We start from the raw sequence: 20,545 nt of genomic DNA, 5'->3' as shown, positions 1-20,545 counted from the left end.
CTCAGGAGCACAGAGCAATACCTTGCCCTCTCTCCACCTGAACACCCAGTGTAGAGGGGAACTCACGCCAGAAGTTGGGCACCTGTTGGGAGTCTGCAACCTGCCTGATCTGCGGTTTGACCCCGGGGTAGTCTCATTCCTCACCTATAAACTGACTTCAGGAGCTCAGTAGGAGAGATCCAAGCAAGAGTTCTCGATTGTCTTAAGCCCACATGGAGCAGAATCCTGTTGGGCAAGGTCACGCTCTACACTGAACAAGCAATTTCAGAAGCAACTGCCAAGAAGTGAGAAAAAGAGAGGGCAAGGGAACCTATGCAGCCAGCCAGAGCAGCACACTCTACCAGGCAGGAGCCAGGGACACAAAGCACCCACCCAAAGGCACTGGACCGAATGACTCTAATTTGGGGGGACCTGCATTCTTTGGAAAGCATGGAGTGAAACCTGAGACAGGTGCTAGATGGCTCCTTTGCTCAATTGCCACTCAAAAACTAAAATCACCCACACTGGCCTGGGGACACAATAGTAATAAGACTGCAGGAGCATGCTCCAATTGTGCCCACAGGCTAGTGGAGCAATCTGTCAGCAAACAACAGATAAGCAAGAAGAAAATACACAGGAGTAAAATGCTAATGAGCAGCCAGAACTTTTTATTTTGGTGCAGTCCCATTCCTTTATCTTTGTTTTTGTCTCCCTGACCTGAGGAGAAATATCCAAAAATATGCTGCTAAAACCCATATCTAAAAGATCACTGCCTTTTCATTTATAGTTTTATGGCTTCAGGTCCCACATTTAGGTCTTTAATCCATGTTGAGTTTATTTTTGTGTGTGGTATAATACAACGGTCCAGTTTTCTTCTTCTTCATGTAGTTGTCCAGTTTTATAAAAAATGTGATATATGTATTATATATGTGTGTATACATATTATATATGTATGTATGTGACAGAATAGTGATCAGACATAAAAAAAGGATGAGATCTTGCCATTTACAACAACATGGATGACCCTAGAGGGTATTATGCTAAGCACAGCCAGACAGAGAAAGACAAATACTATATGACGTCACTTACATGTCCATATGTAGAATCTAAAAAACAAAACAAACAAAAAGGGGAAACAGACTTGTAAATACAGAGAACTAACTGCTTGCCAGGAAGGGAGAGGGTTGATGGGAGAGCGAAATAGCTGAAGGGGATTAAGAGGTCTAAACTTTCAGTTATAAAATTAAAAAAGTGAATGCCCAAAGAACAAATAATCCAATCAAAAAATGGGCAGAGGACATGAACAGTCATTTCTGCAAAGAAGACATCCAGATGGCCAACAGACACATGAAAAAGTCCTCAACATCACTCTGCATCAGGGAAATACAAATCAAAACCACACTGAGATACCACCTCAAACCAGTCAGAATGGCCAAAATTAACAAGTCAGGAAATGACAGATGCTGGCAAGGATGCAGGAAAAGGGGAACCCTCCTACACTGTTGGTAGAAATGCAAGCTGGTGCAACCACTCTGGAAAACAGTGTGGAGGTTCCTCATAAAGTTGAAAATAGAGCTACCCTATGAGCCAGCAATCGCACTACTGAGTATTTACCCTAAAGATACAAATGTAGTGATTTGAAGGGGCACGTGCATCCAAATGTTCATAATAGCAATATCCATAGCCAAACTATGGAAAGAGCCTAGATGTCCATCAATAGAGGAATGGATAAAGAAGATGTGGTGTATATATACACAATGGAATACTATGCAGCCATCAAAAGAAATGAAATCTTACCATTTGCAACAACGTGGATAGAACTAGAGGGTATAATGCTGAGTGAAATAAGTCAGAGAAAGACAATTATCATATGATCTCCCTGATATGAGGAATTTGAGAGGCAGTGGGGGGATTTGGAGGGTAGGGAAGGAAAAACTGAAACAAGATGGGATCAGGAGGGAGACAAACCCTAAGAGACTCTTAATCTCACAAAACGAACTGAGGGTTGCCAGAGGGAGAGGGGTAGAGAGAGGGTGATTGGGTTATGGACAATGGGGAGGGGATGTGCTACGGTGAGTGCTGTGAAGTGTGTAAGCCTAATGATTCATAGACCTGTACCCCTGGGGCTAATAATGCATTATATGTTAATAAAATAAAAATAAATTAAAATAAAATTTTAAAAGCCACAAGGATGGGAAATACAGCATAAGGAACATAGTCAAAAAATTATAAGACATTGTAAGTTGACAGATGGTAACTACACTTATCATGGTAAGTATTACATAATGCATAGAATTGCCAAATCACTATGTTGTATACTTGGAACTAATATAACATTGCATGCTGCCTATACTTGAATAATAAATTTTAAAAGAGAGAGAGAGTGGCTAGAGCTGGAGACAGAATGAGAGCTGGGGGTCAAGGGAGACCTTGATGAGAGAAAGATAAACCAACTTGCCCCCAGGTTAGGGGCAAGACTGCCAAGCCAAGGATCAGACAGAAGGCCTTTGTGCTAGATGTAGTGAGCAAGAGGAAGAGGGCTGAGAGATGAAGTACCAGCAAGGCCTGGGCTGTATGAGCCTTGGAAAGGCCTCAACAAAGGAGACCCCACCTAAACCAACCAATAACTTCACACTAGGGCATGCAGAGGTTACATGGATTTTTACCCCAAATAGAAATAGAGGACATAGGGGGATATTTAGGGACATAGGGGGAGCCTTTGCCCTAAAGACGGGCATGTAGAGTCCATCACAAGTACAGCTATGAACCCCACACTCCTCAGTCCACAAACATCCAGCAATCACAGACACGGACAGGCCTTAGCTGAAGGCAAACAATGTCAGCCACCTGGAGAGCCACCTGGGCACTCAGAGCCCTATCATTATTCCCCAGTGCAGAGAGTCAGTCCCCTACGTATCATGTCTTAAAGCAGGGGCCCCAACACCCATTTCTTTATGCTTCCCTTTGCACAGTACAAACCTTCCAGATGTCCTGCTGAAGCAGACTTCTGGGGAGAGGGAAGGTGGAGTTGGGCTCCTGGATACGGTAAGGTCAGAGGTGAGGATTCTGTATGGACAGACAAAATTTCCCTTCTTCTCTTTTAGGTTTGTTGGCTGGTCTACTAATTAAATTGACATAAGACAGACTAACATTAGAAAAGCAAACTTAATTTCATTTGTATAGGTGCCCCATAAAAATATGAGACTCAAGGCAGTCAGGCAATTGAGGTTTATGTGTCCCATTCTGAGCTAGGGAAAGGGGTAGGGCCCTGGGGCTTCAGAGGGAAGGAGGGCAATTCATAGGCAGATAAGAGCAGGAGTTTGGTAATCAGATATTTGCCCTACCATACAGAAAAGTCTTTCAGATAACAGTTCTCTCTGGTAACAGCCCTCTCTCTGGTATAGGCCACTTATCTAAATTATTTTAGGTAGTTACGGGGGAGGTTAAGCTGAGTTTTAAATCTCAGCTCAAAATAACCCATATGCCAAGTTAGTACATTCTGAACGACACATACTACTCCCTTTCAACTCATTCACCACACACAACATGCCTGGGTTTCAGTTGGGGTCAAATTTGCCTTGCACCTAATTATGCAGACAGAAATGTATCCCCCTCAATGTGTCCCCAGTGATCACCCTCTGAAAGTCCCTAAGACACTGTCTCAGAATCTTCCCTCTGGGGCACCTGGGTGGCTCAGTGGGTTAAAGACTCTGCCTTCAGCTCAGGTCATGATCCCAGGGTCCTGGGATCGAGCCCCACATAGGGCTGTCTGCTCCACGGGGAGCTGCTTCCTCTTCTCTCTCTCTCTCTCTCTGCCTGCCTCTCTGCCGGCTTGCGATCTCTGTCTGTCAAATAAATAAATAAAATCTTTAAAAAAAAAAAAAAATCTTCCCTCTGACTTCCACCTCAGGCTGCCACACTCAGACTGCTGTTGCTGACATTCATTCATTCATGTCAGTGAAACTGCACTACTCTAATGTCTGGGGATACTGCCATGAGCAAAGGCACCCAGGGCCCTGCTCTCGGGGACCATTCTAGAGGTGGCTGCTTTGCTGGGCACACAATACCTCCCAACTCCTCCTGTCACATCAGTCCTAGAGGGGATGTCCCTTAAATCTCTGAGACCACCTTCCTGCCTTCCGTGATGTGAGGCTTGAGGATGAAAGAAAAGAAATAAAACTGCTTCGGGCAGAGTAGCTACCCCCAGGCCTCCTTCCCTGCCTCACTCCTGGAGTTTCTCAGTGTGTGAGCAACCAGTTCAATCCCACTTCCCCCCTCATACCTCCCAGGGTGAGTTCCAGGCAGGTCCAAGTCCCAGAGTCTGGGCCCTCGCTGCCATGTGGCCTAACAGAGAAAGATTTACCCCACACCCACCAGGGCCCTCCTCCTGCCCCAGCATGCCCTCTCCCTAGGATGTCTGACAGTAGATATCCATTCCTTTCAGGGTTCCAAGCCAGACAGCAATAATGACCACATGGAGATACGAGTCTGCAACCTCGTTTGCCAAGGCCAATCCAGTTCTTATAGTCCCTTGTCCAGAGTGAGGAGGTACTCTCCTCCTTGCCTTTCCTGGCACTCTCAGGTCTTTACTCTGCTCTGAAGTAAACAACCCCTCCAACATGAATCCACAATTTCACAAATAGCATCTCAGAATGCAGCCCAGAGCACTCTCAGTTCACAATGAGCCAAATCACATTTCTCTCCCTCCTTTGACCTGGCCAAGTCCCTGAACACATGTAGAGAAAAGAGCAGATGACCCCTCCCTGGCGGTTTACACACCTCATAATGCTTGCCATATTCTCTTAAATTGTAGGCATTTGTAAAAGTTCCTCGAGGACAAGTACCATGTCTTGTATAGTTTTGTTCTCCTTCCTCTGTGTGTACACACACACGCGCGCGCGCACGCACACAGCTTACATGGTGCCTGGTGTGAGGTATAGTTTTCCTCTCCTTCCTCTGCATACGCACACACAAATGCGCACACACACACACACCTCCCATTCTGGAATGGTGGAAGTCATTCCAAAAGCTACTTACCCTGTCATGTCATCACCTCTGATTTCATTTTTCTGGAACTCCCAAATTCTCAGAGGAGTTTGGAAAAGTCCTTAAGAAACATTTCAAAACTGCCTTTTGGGACAAATGGGAGTATCCCCCCAGAAATTTACCTCCCAGGCATCTGGTGAAACACTGAGCAGGAGAACACTTCCTGATGATAGTGACAACTCCTGTCACCTCCTTATCTCAGAGGACTTCATAAAGAGCTCAGGATGCCCTAAAGGAGCAGCTGAACACCACTCTGACTCAAGCCGGGCAGCAAGGTGCTCACTGTGCCTTTGTGGCAGGAACTGCACTTCTCCAAGAGGACAACACCCCCAGTCAGGCCCAGGGGTCTCTAGGAGTCTTTGGGGCCTATCTGCTGCTTCCATTATCAACAAGGCTGCTTACTGAGGAGTTCATTGTGAGTTGAAAATTGTGCTTCTGGTAAGTCTCTATTTTTAATCCAAGATACTCTTTTCTAAGGAAACAGAGGAAGGTTGCTCAAGATGGAACCCATGAGAGTGGCAGCATGATCATGTCTGGCTTTCATTCATTTGGTCAGCCAACATTCATGGACCACCATCATGTGCCAGGCATGGAGATAAGAGCTATAACAAGTGGGTATTTAATAGTAAGGGAGATAAGCAAATAAAGCACAGTGAGGGAGGTTTGCAGAGGGTATTAGAGGCACATGGTACAGAGAATTAGGCAGGAGCACCTGGATGGCTCAGCTGGTTAGCGTCTGCCTTCTGTTCAGGTCATTATCTCAGGGTGGTAGGATCGAGTCCCACATGAGGCTCCCTGATCAGCAGTGATTCTGCTTCTCCCTCTCCCTCTGTGATTTCTCTCACTCTCACTCTCTCTCAAATAAATAAATAAAAATCTTAAAAAAAGAAAAAAAGGATTAAGCAGTGGACAAACTATAAGGAGGAGAAGGAGTTTCCAGGCAAAAAGAAAACGTTGTACAACAGCATGGAGGCTAGAAAAAATATTATTGCATTCAAGGACTGCGAATAGTTTGGGAGGACTTTAGTGTGTGGCAGGAGAGAAGAATAGAGGATTCCATGGTGGACCTTGCTTGCCATGCTCAGGAGCTTGGACAGAGGAGATGGGGAGCCAATGATGAGATGTGAGCAAGGACTTGATGTCTCCAGATTTGCTTTGTGGAGACATCCCTTGGCTAATGTGTTGGGAATGGATGAATGGAGTTTCCATGTGAGCAAACAAACTAATTAGGAAATGACTTAAATGACCAAGGTAAGAAGGGAAGGACTTGAATTACTTACAATGAAGTATGAGGATGGAGAGAAATCTACAGATCCCAGGCAGTCAGGAAGTGCTCAAAAAGACCTATTCAAAGGATTGATGGTGGTTAATGAATGAGCGGTGAGTCCTTGGATGGCAGTGACTGGGACAATTTCTGGTGAAATGGCTTACCCAGTGAGAGAGGCAGTCAGGTAGGGGCAGTGAAAGTTTTCTCCCTTTTTTCTTTTTTAAGATTTTATTATTTGACAGACGGAGATCACACGTAGGCAGAGAGGCAGGCAGAGAGAGAGAGCAGGATGCATGCTCCCTGCTGAGGAGAGAGCCCAATGCGGGGCTCGATTCCAGGACCCTAAGATCATGACCTGAGCCGAAGGCAGAGGCTTAACCCACTGAGCCACCCAGGTGCCCCTTCTCCCTTTTAATTTAAATATTTTTATATCATTTGAAACTCTCAAAATGAACATGTATATTAACAAAAAGCCTAAGAAGGATATTTTTTAAATCACTACCAATTCTAAAATATAACTTGCTGCTTGCACATGCCACTGGTTAACTTTGATCAATCCCTCCTGGAACTATCATATCAAACATCCTCCCTTGTGAAAACCAACTTTGAAAAATGGGTCACATGTGGCAGCCTCATAGATCCATTATTACATACTGAAAGAGGCTGCAACCTCTAATGCCAGCCAGGGAGAGAAAGGAATCCCAAGTTGCTGAATTCTGGAATATCTATGAATTGTATTAAAGTATGGGCAGAATTTGGATAATACCTTTACATAATCAGACTTCTTCATTCAACATTGCTCAGTAATTAAAGGAGAATAACGACCTAAAGTCTGGGTTCCAGACTTGACCATTGCACCAACAAGTCCTGAGTTGCTTTGCTAAGAACTTTGTATTCCCAGAAGATAGAAAACTTGGTTCCAGCCAACAAGGAGGAAGTAGTTGGAGAAGTGAAATTAACTAAGTCCTGGAAGGAAATGGCCAAATCACCTTCAATTATGTAATAACCAGCAAGTAGAATACATACACTGCAGACAGATTAGGAGAGAAGTATTTCATCATAGATTTTAGGAGCAAAGTATTTTTAAGCATTACTTTTTTAAAAACTGTATGACTCTAGGGATAATAATACTAAAGTGATCTTTTTTTGATAGTGCTAGAACAGTCTTAAATTAAAAGGAAAGGACAAAGGAGATCAAACAACAGAGCTACCAGTAGCAGGTGAGAAAATGAAAACAAATAAGGAAGCAACTCAGAAAACGGAAGAGAGAGAACTAAATACCCAGTTTGGAAAGTCCCAGTGCTACCCTGAGAGAAGGAGAAAGAGAATTCACACATGTCACAGCCAGGTGGGAAAAGGAGGAAGGACAAGGGGACAGAGTTTACCCTAGTCCTAAGAGGACAGTGTGGAAACATTTACAGGCACAGTTGCCAAGATAAGTGAATCTGCCAAACTAATGTCATTTAGAATATAATTGAATCGTTGAGAAAAAATTCTGCAGATGGGCACTGTGGACAGCACAAGATGGGAGCAAAAAAATGTTTATAACAGTTAAAAGTGATTTTTTTAAAAAGGATCTGGTTTAGATTCAGCTAAACCATGTTTGAGCCATGGTTCCAGCATTTACTAGTAATTAGTTAACTCTGTCAGTCTCAGTTTTCACATCTGTGAAATGGGTCAGTACTATCTACCTTAAATCTTATTGCAAAGACTAAATAAGACAAGGGAAAAAGTGCCTGGTACTCAATAAAGGACAGGTTTTTTTAAAGTATTGTTTCTAAATTTACGTCCAAGAAATATGGTTTAATACAATGGTGTAAGACAGGGGCTGACATCCTATGACCTGCAGGACAAATCCAGTTAAGCCCATTCATTTACATATTATCTATGGCTGCTCTCTCACAACAATGACAGGGTTGAGTAGTTGCAACATAGACCCTGTGATTCATAAGGATTAAAATATCCTTTTACTATCTGGTCCTTTATAATGTTTCCAGACCCCTATATAAGCAGCATCAGAGCCCTGTGTTTACGGTGGACTATCTTATATCTATTCGTACAAGAAAGATACAGAGAAGAAACGTCCTGGCATCCACCTCACCTACCAAAGGGCTTTTACTGTTGAACCCAAAGGAAGGACAAGTCTGGCCTCTCAGAAGTGGAATAATGACTCAGCCAGTAGGGAGAAGCCTCTGCAGACCATGTACCTCACCAAACCTAGCAGCTTCCTCATATACTTGAGTCCTCCTTGTTCTAGACCAGGAGGAGAATGGAGCATTCCTGAAATCTGCCTGTCTGCTCTAAGTACCTGGATCCAAGAGGAGGGCAGACTCAATGGAGATGATGCTATAAGAGGAAGAGCAGAGGTCTCAAAACTAAAATCAGACTCTCTAATCTGAAATCATCTCTGAAACAGAAAGAAAAGGAAAGAAGTAGCCATGGAGACAGGCATGGCTACACAGGACATTTTAAACACTTTTGGGTACCAGAAAGGTCTATGGGAATGGTGGAAAGAAATAAGACTCTTAAGAAGAATATTAGGAAGTCCATGCCAAGGATGAGAAGGGACTTGGAAAATGGTAGAGACAGTCATGGCTTTATGCTTTTCTGTACAAGAGAGTCAACAAGAACAAAATGGCCCATGACAGAGAGTAGATAGTACTATAACTACACATGATAATATAAGAAATGACCCATGATCATTTGTCTTCTTGACTGAAGACCATTTGGGGGAGGTCAATCTTGCTAAGAGAAGCTAGAAGTTCAAGATCAGACATAAGATAGTACCAAGGCACGTGCTGCTCTGAATAAATGCCATTCTCCTGTCTTGGAGAAATGACCTGCCAGTGTAGAGGACAACTTGACTTGGAGGTGAGAAGGGCTTGAGTGACTCAAGAGGGAAGAGTCCTCCCCAAACGGAGTTTCCCACTACATCCTGGCATTGTCAACTCCCCACTTCTGCTTGTTCCATTTTTTATGGGTCTGCGTGGCCATTTACATCATTGTCACTCTCCTGGGCCCTCCCCCAGTGCAACTATTTCTGTAGTGAGAAGTTTTCTGTTGATTAGGGCCTGGAAGGAAGTGCTATGGCCTGAGTAGTCTCTTTGAAGAGATGGGGTTTGATACATGCATTGTGCAACATACTTGCCTGACACAATGAGAAGTTTCACTTCCTGAGATGGACAGGATGCTGCCAGGTTTGGGGTCCAGGCTCTGGGCCTGGGATGAGACACAGCAGAACTAGAAACTACTACGTCAAGGGGCATTGCCCCATGGCTCCAAAATTTCCCTTGAGCAAAAAGAATGGGAACTTATGCACCCTGGATACAAAAAGATGGAGAAGTAGACTCAAGATTCCTGACCTCAAGCTCATAGTCCTTAGAAACAGAAAGGATTAACTCAGAAATGATGCTTGAGTCTCTTGCATACCTCCCTTTCTGTCACTGGCTTTCATCCTCCTTCACTCAGCTTCTCACCATATCAACAGGCTGAGAGCATCTCTGTGTTCTCTGGGCAGGAGAGCCCACAGAGCTATCAGACCTCCAGGTCTTGCTGACCCCAGCATAATGACTCTGGAAGGTGGAAGGAGGAAGATGGTAGTTCCTTCAATTAAGTTTGGCAACCACTGCTTAATTGACAGAGTGAAGCCCATGGAGGCAAAACAGAAAAGTCCATCAAGCTCCTTAGGGCCTCTAAGGTGTCTGCAGAACTAGACACCCGATTTTATGAGGGTTCAGAGTTGGGAACTGACTATTGCTTACCAAACTCACAAGAAATTGATGCATTGAACAGGATGCAGCTTTTTTTTAAAGAATTTATTTATTTATTTATTTGTTTGTTTGAGAAAGCGAGAGAATACACATGTGTGTGCACACCCGCAAGTTGAGGGGGCAAGGGCAGGGGCAGAGGGAGAGGGTGCAGCACACTCTCCACTGAGCAGGGAGCCAGACGCAGGGCTCGATCCCAACTGGGATCATGACCTGCACTAAAGGCAGGTGCCTAACCGACTGAGCCACACAAGTGCCCCCAGTATGCAGCTTTTAGATTGCCTATGGAACAAAATACTTACCAATGATAGCATTCTTGTGCCTGTCTTCCTGATATTGGGCCGCCCAGGTGCCCCCAATAAACCAGCAAGATTTCAATTCAGTGCTCTAAATGCTGTGATATAGATGCACAAAAGGGGTGGGGAAGGCCCCATTTCTAGGCTTCATGCACAGTTTATGACCTAGTCATTCAATCATTCTACAAATGGGAAGCCTACCCTGGGCCAGTACACTGGGCAGGTACTTTGCTGGTCTCTGAGTTCAACAAAGTCTGGTGTATTTTGATACACTAACAACAAAATATCTAAAAGAAAGGGGCACCTGGATGGCTCAGTGGGTTAAAGCCTCTGCCTTCAGCTCAGGTCATGATCTCAGGGTCCTGGGATCGAGCCCCACGTCAGGCTCTCTGCTCAGCAGGGAACCTGCTTCCCCCTTTCTCTCTGCCTGCTTCTCTCCTTACTTGTGATCTCTCTCTCTCTCTCTCTCTGTCAAATAAATAAATACAATCTTTAAAAATATATATCTAAAAGAAAAATAAATAAAACAACCCCATTTATAATAGTACCAAAAACAATAAAATAAATAGAAATAATTTAACCAAGAAGGTGAAAGATCTGTACACTAAAACTATGAGACCTTAATGAAAGAAATTAAGGAAAACACAAATAAATGGAAAGATATCTCAAGTTATTAGACTAGAATAATAATAATAACACTATTAAAATGTCCATTCTATTTAAAGCCATCTAAAGATTCAAGGCAACAGTTATTTAAATTACAGCAGCATATTTTACAGAAATAAAAAAATCCTGGGTCACTGGGGTGGTTCAGTCACTTGAGCATCCAACTCTTGATTTGGTTCATATCATAATCTCGAGTCATGAGATTGAGCCCCGCCTGTGCAGAGCAGGAAGCCTCCTTGGGATTCTGTCTCTTCCTCTCCCTCAGCCCCTCCTCCACCTGCTTATCCTCTTCTGGAAGGAAGGAAGGAAGGAAGGAAGGAAGGATCCTAAAATTTTTATGGCACCAAAGACCCCAAATAGCCAAAGCAATCTTGAAAAAGAAAAACAAAGCTGGAGGTATCACATTTCCTAATTTCAAACTAAACTATTAAATTGTAATAATCAAAACAGTATAGTAATGGCATAAAAACAGACACATAGACCAAAGGAACAGAACTGAAAGCCCAGAAATAAGCCCATGCATATATGGTCAGCTAATATTTTTTTAATATTTTATTAATTTGACAGAGAGAAATCACAACTAGGCAGAGAGGCAGGCAGAGAGAGAGGAGGAAGCAGGCTCCCCGCGGAGCAGAGAGCCAGATGCGGGGCTCGATCCCAGGACCCCAGGATCATGACCTGAGCCGAAGGCAGCGGCTTTAACCCACTGAGCCACCCAGGCACCCCTGGTCAGCTAATATTTAACAAGGGAGTCAAGAATACTCAATAGAGGAAAGATAGTCTTTCTAACACATGGTGTTGGGAAAACTGGATATTCACATGCAAAGGAATGAAACTAGAGACCCCTATCTTACATCAGTTACAAAAATTAACTCAAAATGTATTAAAGACTTGAAAGTAAGATCTGAAACTGTAAAGCTCCTGTAAGAAAAGATAGGGGGAAACCATTCCCCCTATATTTACATTCCCAACCCAGGCTTATTCATCCTTCATCAAGTATTGTTAGAGACTGCATGTGTAACTGGCTAGGGTACCAGCACCTGGTCTGAAAGGGTTGAACAAGCTTATCTGCAAGGTTCTCACAGCCCCATCAGGAGCCTAAATCCCTGAACACCTATATACTTTCTGCCCCATCCCGGAAGGCCACCTGTCTCCACAGAGGCTTCCGTAATTAACCCTGAGCTTCCAAAGTAGAGAAGAGCAACCTCAGTTCAGACTGAAAGGGTTACTGTCACTTTTTTAGACCCCTTAATCTATCTCCAAGTGATAAGTCTCCTAAATTTAAGGGCAACGCATGAGTGAGGGAGCCTGTTCATGCATGTATCTGTGTGTCCTCCATTTTGTTCCAGAGACCCTAAAATAGTACTCTAACCTAGGAAAATCCTATATTTTAATACTGACATCATTTGTGTAACAGTTGTCAGAAAAACTATATTTGCATAATGACACATCTGCAAAAATGTGTCATCATTCACTACTACTTGGCCTTCCATGGGCTAGACAATTATTTCAGTACACCCCTTCCCCAGATTACCACTGCTCCTCCTTTTTTTTTAATTTGGTTGTGAAATCTGTTGGCCAAAGGGGAAATTCTTAAGTTCTCCCACTTCTGCTTTTTAAAGAATATAAAAGTGAGGTAGAAATTGGCAGACGGCATAGCTCTTTGAGGCACAGCGGTCCACTCCAGGATTCTATTCACTCCAGCCAGTCTTCCTCACTCAGGTACAACTTGAACTAACTCTTCTTTATGACTAGGTTCCAGTCAAGTCTCTCTGTCTCTCTGTCTCTGTCTCTCTCTCTCATCCTCCCTCCCTCACCCTTCCTCTCTGCCTGAGGACTGGGCTTTTCACAAAACTGTCACATGTATTATAGCTATGATTTGTGAAATGTTGTGGGAATGTGTGTTGCTTATGTAGCAGCTGACATCTGAGAGCCCAGGGTCAAAGTCTCTGCTCCAGATCTAACAAATACACTCCTGGTTTGGGTTTGGTTTAGCAGATGTTTCCTCTGGAACCAAAGGAATGCTCTTCCATGCATTCACTCATACACAAAGATTGTTCCTTGGGGCGCCTGGGTGGCTCAGTGGGTTAAAGTCTCTGCCTTCGGCTCTGGTCATGATCCCAGGGTCCTGGGATCGAGCCCCACATCGAGCTCTCTGCTCAGCAGGGAGCCTGCTTCTCTCTCTCTCTCTCTCTCTCTGCATGCCTCTCTGCCTACTTGTGGTCTCTCTCTCTGTGTGTCAAATAAATAAATAAAATTTTAAAAAAAGATTGTTCCTTTACATGCCTGCCATGTGCCAGGTGCTGAGAGGAGCTCACATATGAAGGCAGCCCCTGTGGAGACTGGCATAGCAGGAGTCACTCATTTTCTCCTCTTTACACAGGTTTCTGAAGCAGCCATGGCAAGAGTACCTGAACCCACCAGTGAAGTGATGTCTTATGGCTACAGGTCAGTGGGGAGACTGAGACTAGCAGTGTGAGCAGAGCTCCTCTTTCAAGAGTGGAGTGTTATCTGTGCTTGGAGACCAGATTTGTCCTCCAAAATGCCTCTTCTGGTGGCAAGCATGGCTCTAGGTTAACCTGGTCTGAAGACTGATTTCCCACTGCACGTTCAGCCTTTGGACCCATAGACCATCCAGATGTTGCTGCTGCAGGGGCTTCTTGCAAGTGGCAAATAGGAAGAAAATATTCCAAGTGCACAATACAGGGCACCTCTTGGCAAAGTCTGGCTTGAGAGAGAGGAAAAGCTCAGCGGGGAAGTGCGGTCTCAGGATCCAACAGGGAGTTGGATCCAGGGAGTACCCAGGATATCCGCCCTGCCTCTTATGGCATTCCATGCACATTACCACAAAACCTGCCGGCAGCTTTCGGCAACTCTAAGGGATGTACTATTTGCAGTTTCCTATTAATAATGAAGACTGTTTGTGGGGAATTAAGAAAGAAAGAAAGAAAGAAAGAGAAAGAGAAAGCAAGCAAGCAAGCAAGCAAGCTAGCTTGTCTGGGAGACATACTTGAGCAATCTCTCTGTTTTCATTACAGTGACAACGAGAATGACCTTTTCTTTGAGGCTGATGGTCCTGGAAAGATGAAGGTGAGACCATGGGCTTAGCACACAACTCCTAGAGAGACTCTGATATGGGAGAGGCTCCAGGAAAAGGGTCTGGGACACTTTGTTTCCATGGCATTTTGTGATGGAAGGACTTTTACCTCTTCCACTGAGACAGACAAAGATGGAACTGGATGCTGACTTGGTCACTATACCACTCCCACCTCACTCATTAAGGCTTGGTGATGATGGCCATGCTTGCAGAGGGCAAAGGTGGAAAGGCAGTGGTGATAAAGTTTGCTGCATCTTGTTAGGAAGGCAGATAAGGCTCCACGCAAATTTGATTTTCCTCTTAGGAGAGGGTTCCACCTATGTACACCACTTAAGTCCTTGGGAACTAGTGTATGCCTGCCCCCTTTAAAGGTAGGATAGTTTTTCCTCCCTGGGGTGGAGCTTATGACAATAAGATGTGGATTATGTCAACAAAAAGTTGATCTTAAACAAGCCATTTCACCCTCTGGACCTCTGAAAAATAAGGGGAATGAACCAGATGATCTTTGAGCTCCGGGCATCCTGTAACCTTCAATTCTGAAATATTGTCAATGGTGGCTAAGTTTATCCCTGGAAATGGGTGTTTCTCGGACTCTCAACTTTATTTGGAGCCATTTTAATGTTTGAGCTGTCTCTTCTCTTCTGCATGAGGCCTGATGACTTTCCAAGGTGGTACAGCCATCAACCCAGCTAGGTCATTTGAACAGATTAGCAAGCAGCTACCTTTCTCTGACTTTTTTTGTTTCCAATCTTGGCAGCCTCCCCTAGCCTAATAATCCAGTCCCTGCCCTTGTAAAAAGTACATTTCTTTAAATGTTTTTAAAACAGTCACTGGTTTACTCCAGCCCTGGGTGAGGTGTGGCTTCTCTATCTGGCCCTTACCCCCACTGCTCCTTCCAGCAACTGGGCTCCCTCTCATTGGGAGCCTCAGCTCTGGGCAGGAACTTACGGTCACGCTCAGCTTTCCTCTGTGCACTTAGAGGCCTCTTTAACTGTCCTTTGGGAGTTCAAACTTATCAACCTCACTTAAGCCTTCATCCAGTTATACAGTTTCTCTGAATAATGGGAAAGTGAGAACATATTTCACAAATAGTAACCACTTTTAAAGTATTTGTAGAATGTAAACCTTGTAGAGAATAATCAAAAACTTGTTGAATGAACATAGATGAATGGAAACTGTTATGCTCATCACTGCCATGAAGAATTAAATACATAGTGTTAGAGCATGAAGGATACAAAAAGACACAGAGGGTAAGAAGGTATACATTTATGGTTAGGTGGAGCAATGTATAAAAAAGATAAATGAGGTAGACACTTTTATTCTAAAAGAATACCATATAGGCGGGCAGAAAGCCCACAGTTCTGGTTTTGGGTCTGCCTCTAACTTGCCACAGGCCCTTCCTTGGATAAACCACTGAACCTCTCTGGGCTTCAGAGAAAGGAGAGTTTAGCATTAGAAGATCAGTTATCCCCAAGGCCCCTTTGGCCTCTCTGATGGGAAAACAGGAGTTCTCTGGCCCGACCACCTTAACACACTCTTCCTTGGTCTCTCCACAGTGCTGCTTCCAAGACCTGAACAACAGTTATCTGGAAGAGGAGGGCATCCAGCTTCACATCTCCCACCAGCTCCATAACAAGAGTCTGAGCCATTTCGTGTCAGTTGTTGTGGCTTTGGAGAAGCTGAAGAAGATATCTGTACCCTGCTCACTGCCCCTCCAGGATGATGACCTGATGAACGTTTTTCACTGCATCTTTGCAGAAGGTATTTACTGAGAACCATGAGTAGACAGGAGACCTCAGGTCATTTGCTTCTCAGAGTCCATAACTCAGCAGTCAACCAAACTGTCCCAAAGCTGAAGCCTTTTAAAAGGCGAAGGCCCAGTAATGAGAGAAAAACAGAGAAGCCTAGATACCAAATGGATTATCTCTTTAGTTGAAACTATTCTTAAAGTAAGACCTTGATAACTACTCACATTTGCCAGTGACTCCACCAATCTTAGGCTCTCGTTTGCATTACCTCCCGCAAGTCTCACGATGTCCCCGTTGGGCTAGTGTTACTGCCATTGCCACCTATGTGAGCAGTTCTATTGCTAGTCCACAGCAAGCCTGAACCGACATCTCATGGTGCCAGGTCCAGTGTTCTCACATACCCCACCTTCTCCCCACCAATGTTATAATCAAACAGGCTGTGCATGCTCGGATAGCCTCCAAAAAAACAAATTCTGCTGCCTTCTATCATCTGGCCTGCCTTTCCAGTTTTCTTCCTAACAACTTATATGCTCCACATTTCAGAACCCATCATCTTTGAAAAGTGTGATGATGATGCCTTTGTTCATGATGCACCCCCACGATCCCTGGACTGCAAATTACGGGACATAAACCAAAAATCCCTGGTGCTGTATAACTCGTATGAGCTTCGGGCACTCCACCTCAACGGAACTAGTGTGAACCAACAAGGTAACTGGGCACATCTGGATTCCTTTCTTGGTCTCCTGGCTGCTTGCTAATTCTCCACATTTTTAACAAAGTAGAATAAGGTGAATTATGAACATCAATGAAAAAACATTTAATGATGAACCTGTAAGCTTTTTGTTTTGGTCCTAGCAATGACACCAGGTTGATTCCCTTAGAATATTCATTTTTCAGCAAGAGATGAGACTCAGAGAAATTAGAATGCTCAGCACACCCAGGACCATGGTCCAGCCAAGTCTTTGAATGATAGCGCAATGTCAGTGCTTCCATTAGAAAGGGGTTATTTGATGGACATGACCTAACGCCTGTGGGTTCCTTTTTTCCTGTTGTTGAAGTTGAAACTAGAGTGTCAACCAGATAATGTGTCCATCCTCGTTCCCAACCCTGCCCCCTTAACCCTAACATCCTTCCTGCCCAATACCGGATGGCTCCTTGTAGGGAAATTTTACTGACAAGCAGGAACTTATCTCTCTCTATTGTAATGAGCAGATGTTTCAAGTGAAGAGCCCATTACTTGTGGAAATCTGCCTGGCACCTCGCCACTGTGGCTGAACCCTGTATGCAGGAGCACAGCCACAGGAACAGCTGAAAGGAGCAGCCTGTTCTCTTCCAAGGCTGCTAACCTTGGGGAGAGGCATCTCAGCCAGGCCAGGACAAACCTGTTTCTTTCTAACTGGGTTGTGAGCCTGACCTAAAGGCCCCCAAGGTGAGATGGCCACAACTAAGGAAAATTAAAATGCGAGTCTATTTGGAGCCACTTTTCCCAGCGAAGCCTCCCCTCTCCAAGTTCCTCCCACTTGCTGTTCCGTGTTCCTGACACAGATTCGTGCCTGTTTTCTTCCAGGAGCCCTGATCTACCTCTTTTCTTGCCTTTCACATTGATTAAATTGTTCTGCTCATTTGGATGGGCACACCACTGGCCCAAAATGGCTTCCTTCCATTTTCAAAAGTTAGATCCCCTAATTCTTCACTGCCACAGTGATGAGGCTCTAAGAAACCCCCAGACCTTCTTTAGAGAAAAGAATTAACCAACTAAGCCTGCTATTTTCTGTGGGAAGCCAAGCTATCCTATCTGTTAGGCCACGGGAACCTCAGTGCGGCTCCCACAGCAGGTGTTAATTGTATGAGTCCTAGGCTGGGAGTCCAGTGGCTGGGCCAACCCTGCACTGCTGTGTGTTCCTGACCACAAGGCCTCCTTCCATTCTCTAGCGGTGTTCCGCATGACCTTCGTGCAAGAGGATGAAGATAATAGCAAGATACCTGTGGCCTTGTGCATCAAGGAAAAGAATCTGTACCTGTCCTGTGTGATGAAAGATGGGAAGCCCACCTTGCAGCTGGAGGTGAGTGAGTACCAGGAGCTGAAGGCTCCCCGGGGCTCTTCTCAAATACCCTTAGGCCTCACTCACTTCCAAAACAACCACCCTTTCCCTGTCCAGGAAATTTAGGAGTAAAATACTTGATAATTTTGCATAAATGTAAATAAATTTAATTGTTAGATGCATGTAACTTTTACTCCCACCACAGAAAATTAAGTCATTTTGCTGATATTATTACATCCTGCCATTGTTACCACCACCCAATAGATGTTAGGGTTAGAAGGATTATAACATTGTTAAGGTTACTCCAATGGATAAGTGACACTTTGGGAAGTTAATCCATTCAAGGGAGCTGTCACCTGTCGTCTCCTCCACTCCCCAAATCACCCTCCACCCCACCCCACCCCCAACCATCTTTCCCAATAAAAGTTTCATTTCTAAACTGAAGTTATTCTAGCCAGGGCCATAAGGAAAAATAGAGCAAAAGTCCTTGGAAACTAGCAACTCCTAAAGTTTTAATCCAATTTTCATTTTTTAATAAAATTTCCACCAATATTATGCTCCCTGCCATTTGATATTAAGTTTCAGGAAAGAGTAAGAGTTCTTTCAGTCACTATACAGAAAGTTGTGGTCACCAAGATAAATCAGGAGTCTGGATCCTGGTCCTATGTCTCGGCAGTTTCCTCTCTAGCTGAACCAGAGAGTAACTTCACTAGAGTGTCTTTGTCTCTTCCCTCATAAAAATTCTTATTTCTGGTTTTATTTATTTATTTATTTATTTATTTATTTATTTTGCAGATGTTAGACCCCAAAGTTTACCCAAAGAAGAGGATGGAAAAGCGATTTATCTTCAACAAGACAGAAATCAAGGAAAGGGTGGAATTTGAGTCTTCCCAGTTTCCCAACTGGTACATCAGCACCTCTCAGGCAGAAGCAATGCCTGTCTTCCTGGGAAATAACAGAGGTGGTCAGGACATAACTAACTTCGACATGGAACTCTCTTCCTAGAGACCTGTACCCAGAGAGTCCACAAGTGCTGAGTAACTCTTAGTGCCGGTGGAAAGGGAATAGACGGGTTTAAACGTGACCTCAAACTGAACTTCACTCTCTAATCAGTGCACAGCTGCCTTCCTTGAATCAGTGCCAATAAGATCTCCTGCCTACCAGTCAGGTGGAATAGCCTGCTCTTCTCAGGGCCAATCCTCAGACCCCCTCTGCTGAGTCAGGTCCCTCTCATCACTTCTGCTCACTCGAAGCCAGCCTGGCAGAGGTCATTACACGTTAGGTGCAAAGAAACCCTCTGTCCTTTAAGCCCAGCTTCTGATGAACAACCACTTAACTATTTATTTATTTATTTATTTATTGGTGGGTTATTCTATTTAAGTCAAGAGGGCCAAGAAGCATCAGTGTCTGTGAAAGAGCCCACTCTTCAAGACCTATGAAATGAATTTAATTTGTACTAATGTACCATCTTTATATCGAGTCCTTTCACCAAGGCTGAAAAACATATAAGCTCAGATTGTTTAAACAGGAATATTTATGAATGATTAAGTATAATTACACTGCTTCAATGATTCTGAAATAAACCTCACTGAAAAAAATGTTTTTTGCCCATGTGGTAATTGCTTTTTCTTGGATCTGACACAGAAAAGTAAAGATAAATGGGGCCATAAGAATTCTCCTTGGGAAACTGGAAGCCTATCCCTCATCACTGAGCATGGCAAAATATCTAGGAACATCACTAACCAGCAAAGACAAGCCAACCTATCCCACCGCTTCATTTCTATTTCTCCACAAAAGGATATTTGGTCCATACGTTTCATCTGAAAAGTAGGATCAGCTGAAGTAAGGCAGGAAGTGTTGGTAGTAACCACTGTCAACAATTTCTCTACTCATTTATTCAACAAATGTTTATTAAGTAAATCCTATGTACTAGGAGCTGGGAGTAGAAACAAGATAGGTAAGGCATTCCTAGTTAGGTAGGAGAAGCAGATAGATACGAGTAAAAATAGGGCAACATGGGAAATATAGGTAAGTTAAAGCATGAAAGCAGCAGCCAGGAGGACAACATCTACTGTGAAGGATAGATGGTCAAGGAGGACAACATGAGTCAGACTGAAAAGAATGAGCAGGAGTTCCTCACAAAGAAGGGAATGGGTTCTCTTCGTACTGGGACTAGTGTGATCAAAAGTATGGAGCAAAAAAATGAATAATAATGGGCACCTGGATGGTTCAGTTGGTTAAACAACTGTCTTTGGCACAGGCCGTGATCCTGGAGTTCTGGGATCAAGTCCTGTTTTGGGCAAAGGAGCAAGACTCCTTGCTCAGCTGGGAGTCTGCTTCTCCCACTGACTTCTCCCCTCTCATGCTTGCTTTCTTTCTCTCTCTCTCTCTCTCAAATTAAAAATCTTTTTAAAAAATTAAATAAAAATTGAATAATAAATGATGTAAGGAGTAAACTTTCCAAAATTGCAGAAGTCACCAGAAGCAAAGTCAAAACACAAAAACAATCTAGGGAAGAAATATTTGTAACCTCCAGTAGGAAATACACCATATCATCACAGCTCCTACCAGCTTTTTTTTTTTTTAATATTTTATTTTATTTATCAGAGAGAAGGAGAGAGAGAGAGCACACAGGCA

At 43.8% G+C, this 20,545-nt stretch overlaps 2 protein-coding genes across 3 annotated transcripts in view; one reads left to right on the top strand and one right to left on the bottom strand.

Moving 5' to 3' along the window:
* LOC123926040 (interleukin-36 beta-like) overlaps positions 1 to 20,545 on the bottom strand; it is a 196,245-nt gene that overhangs the window by 102,826 nt on the left and 72,874 nt on the right. The gene's annotated exons all lie outside the window — the stretch shown is intronic.
* IL1B (interleukin 1 beta) lies at positions 12,683 to 19,489 on the top strand. The gene is made up of 7 exons (XM_045979743.1): positions 12,683 to 12,743; positions 13,405 to 13,469; positions 14,060 to 14,111; positions 15,675 to 15,879; positions 16,410 to 16,574; positions 17,799 to 17,929; positions 18,704 to 19,489. Exons 2-7 carry the CDS (start codon positions 13,420 to 13,422, stop codon positions 18,911 to 18,913), a joined length of 813 nt encoding a protein of 270 aa, XP_045835699.1. The 5' UTR covers positions 12,683 to 12,743; positions 13,405 to 13,419; the 3' UTR covers positions 18,914 to 19,489.

The sequence above is a fragment of the Meles meles genome, chromosome 15, assembly GCF_922984935.1.
Source record: "Meles meles chromosome 15, mMelMel3.1 paternal haplotype, whole genome shotgun sequence".
In the NCBI taxonomy this organism is placed as follows: domain Eukaryota; kingdom Metazoa; phylum Chordata; class Mammalia; order Carnivora; family Mustelidae; genus Meles; species Meles meles.
The sequence above is the reverse complement of the archived record's forward strand: the minus strand, read 5'-3'. Positions and strand labels throughout refer to the sequence as shown.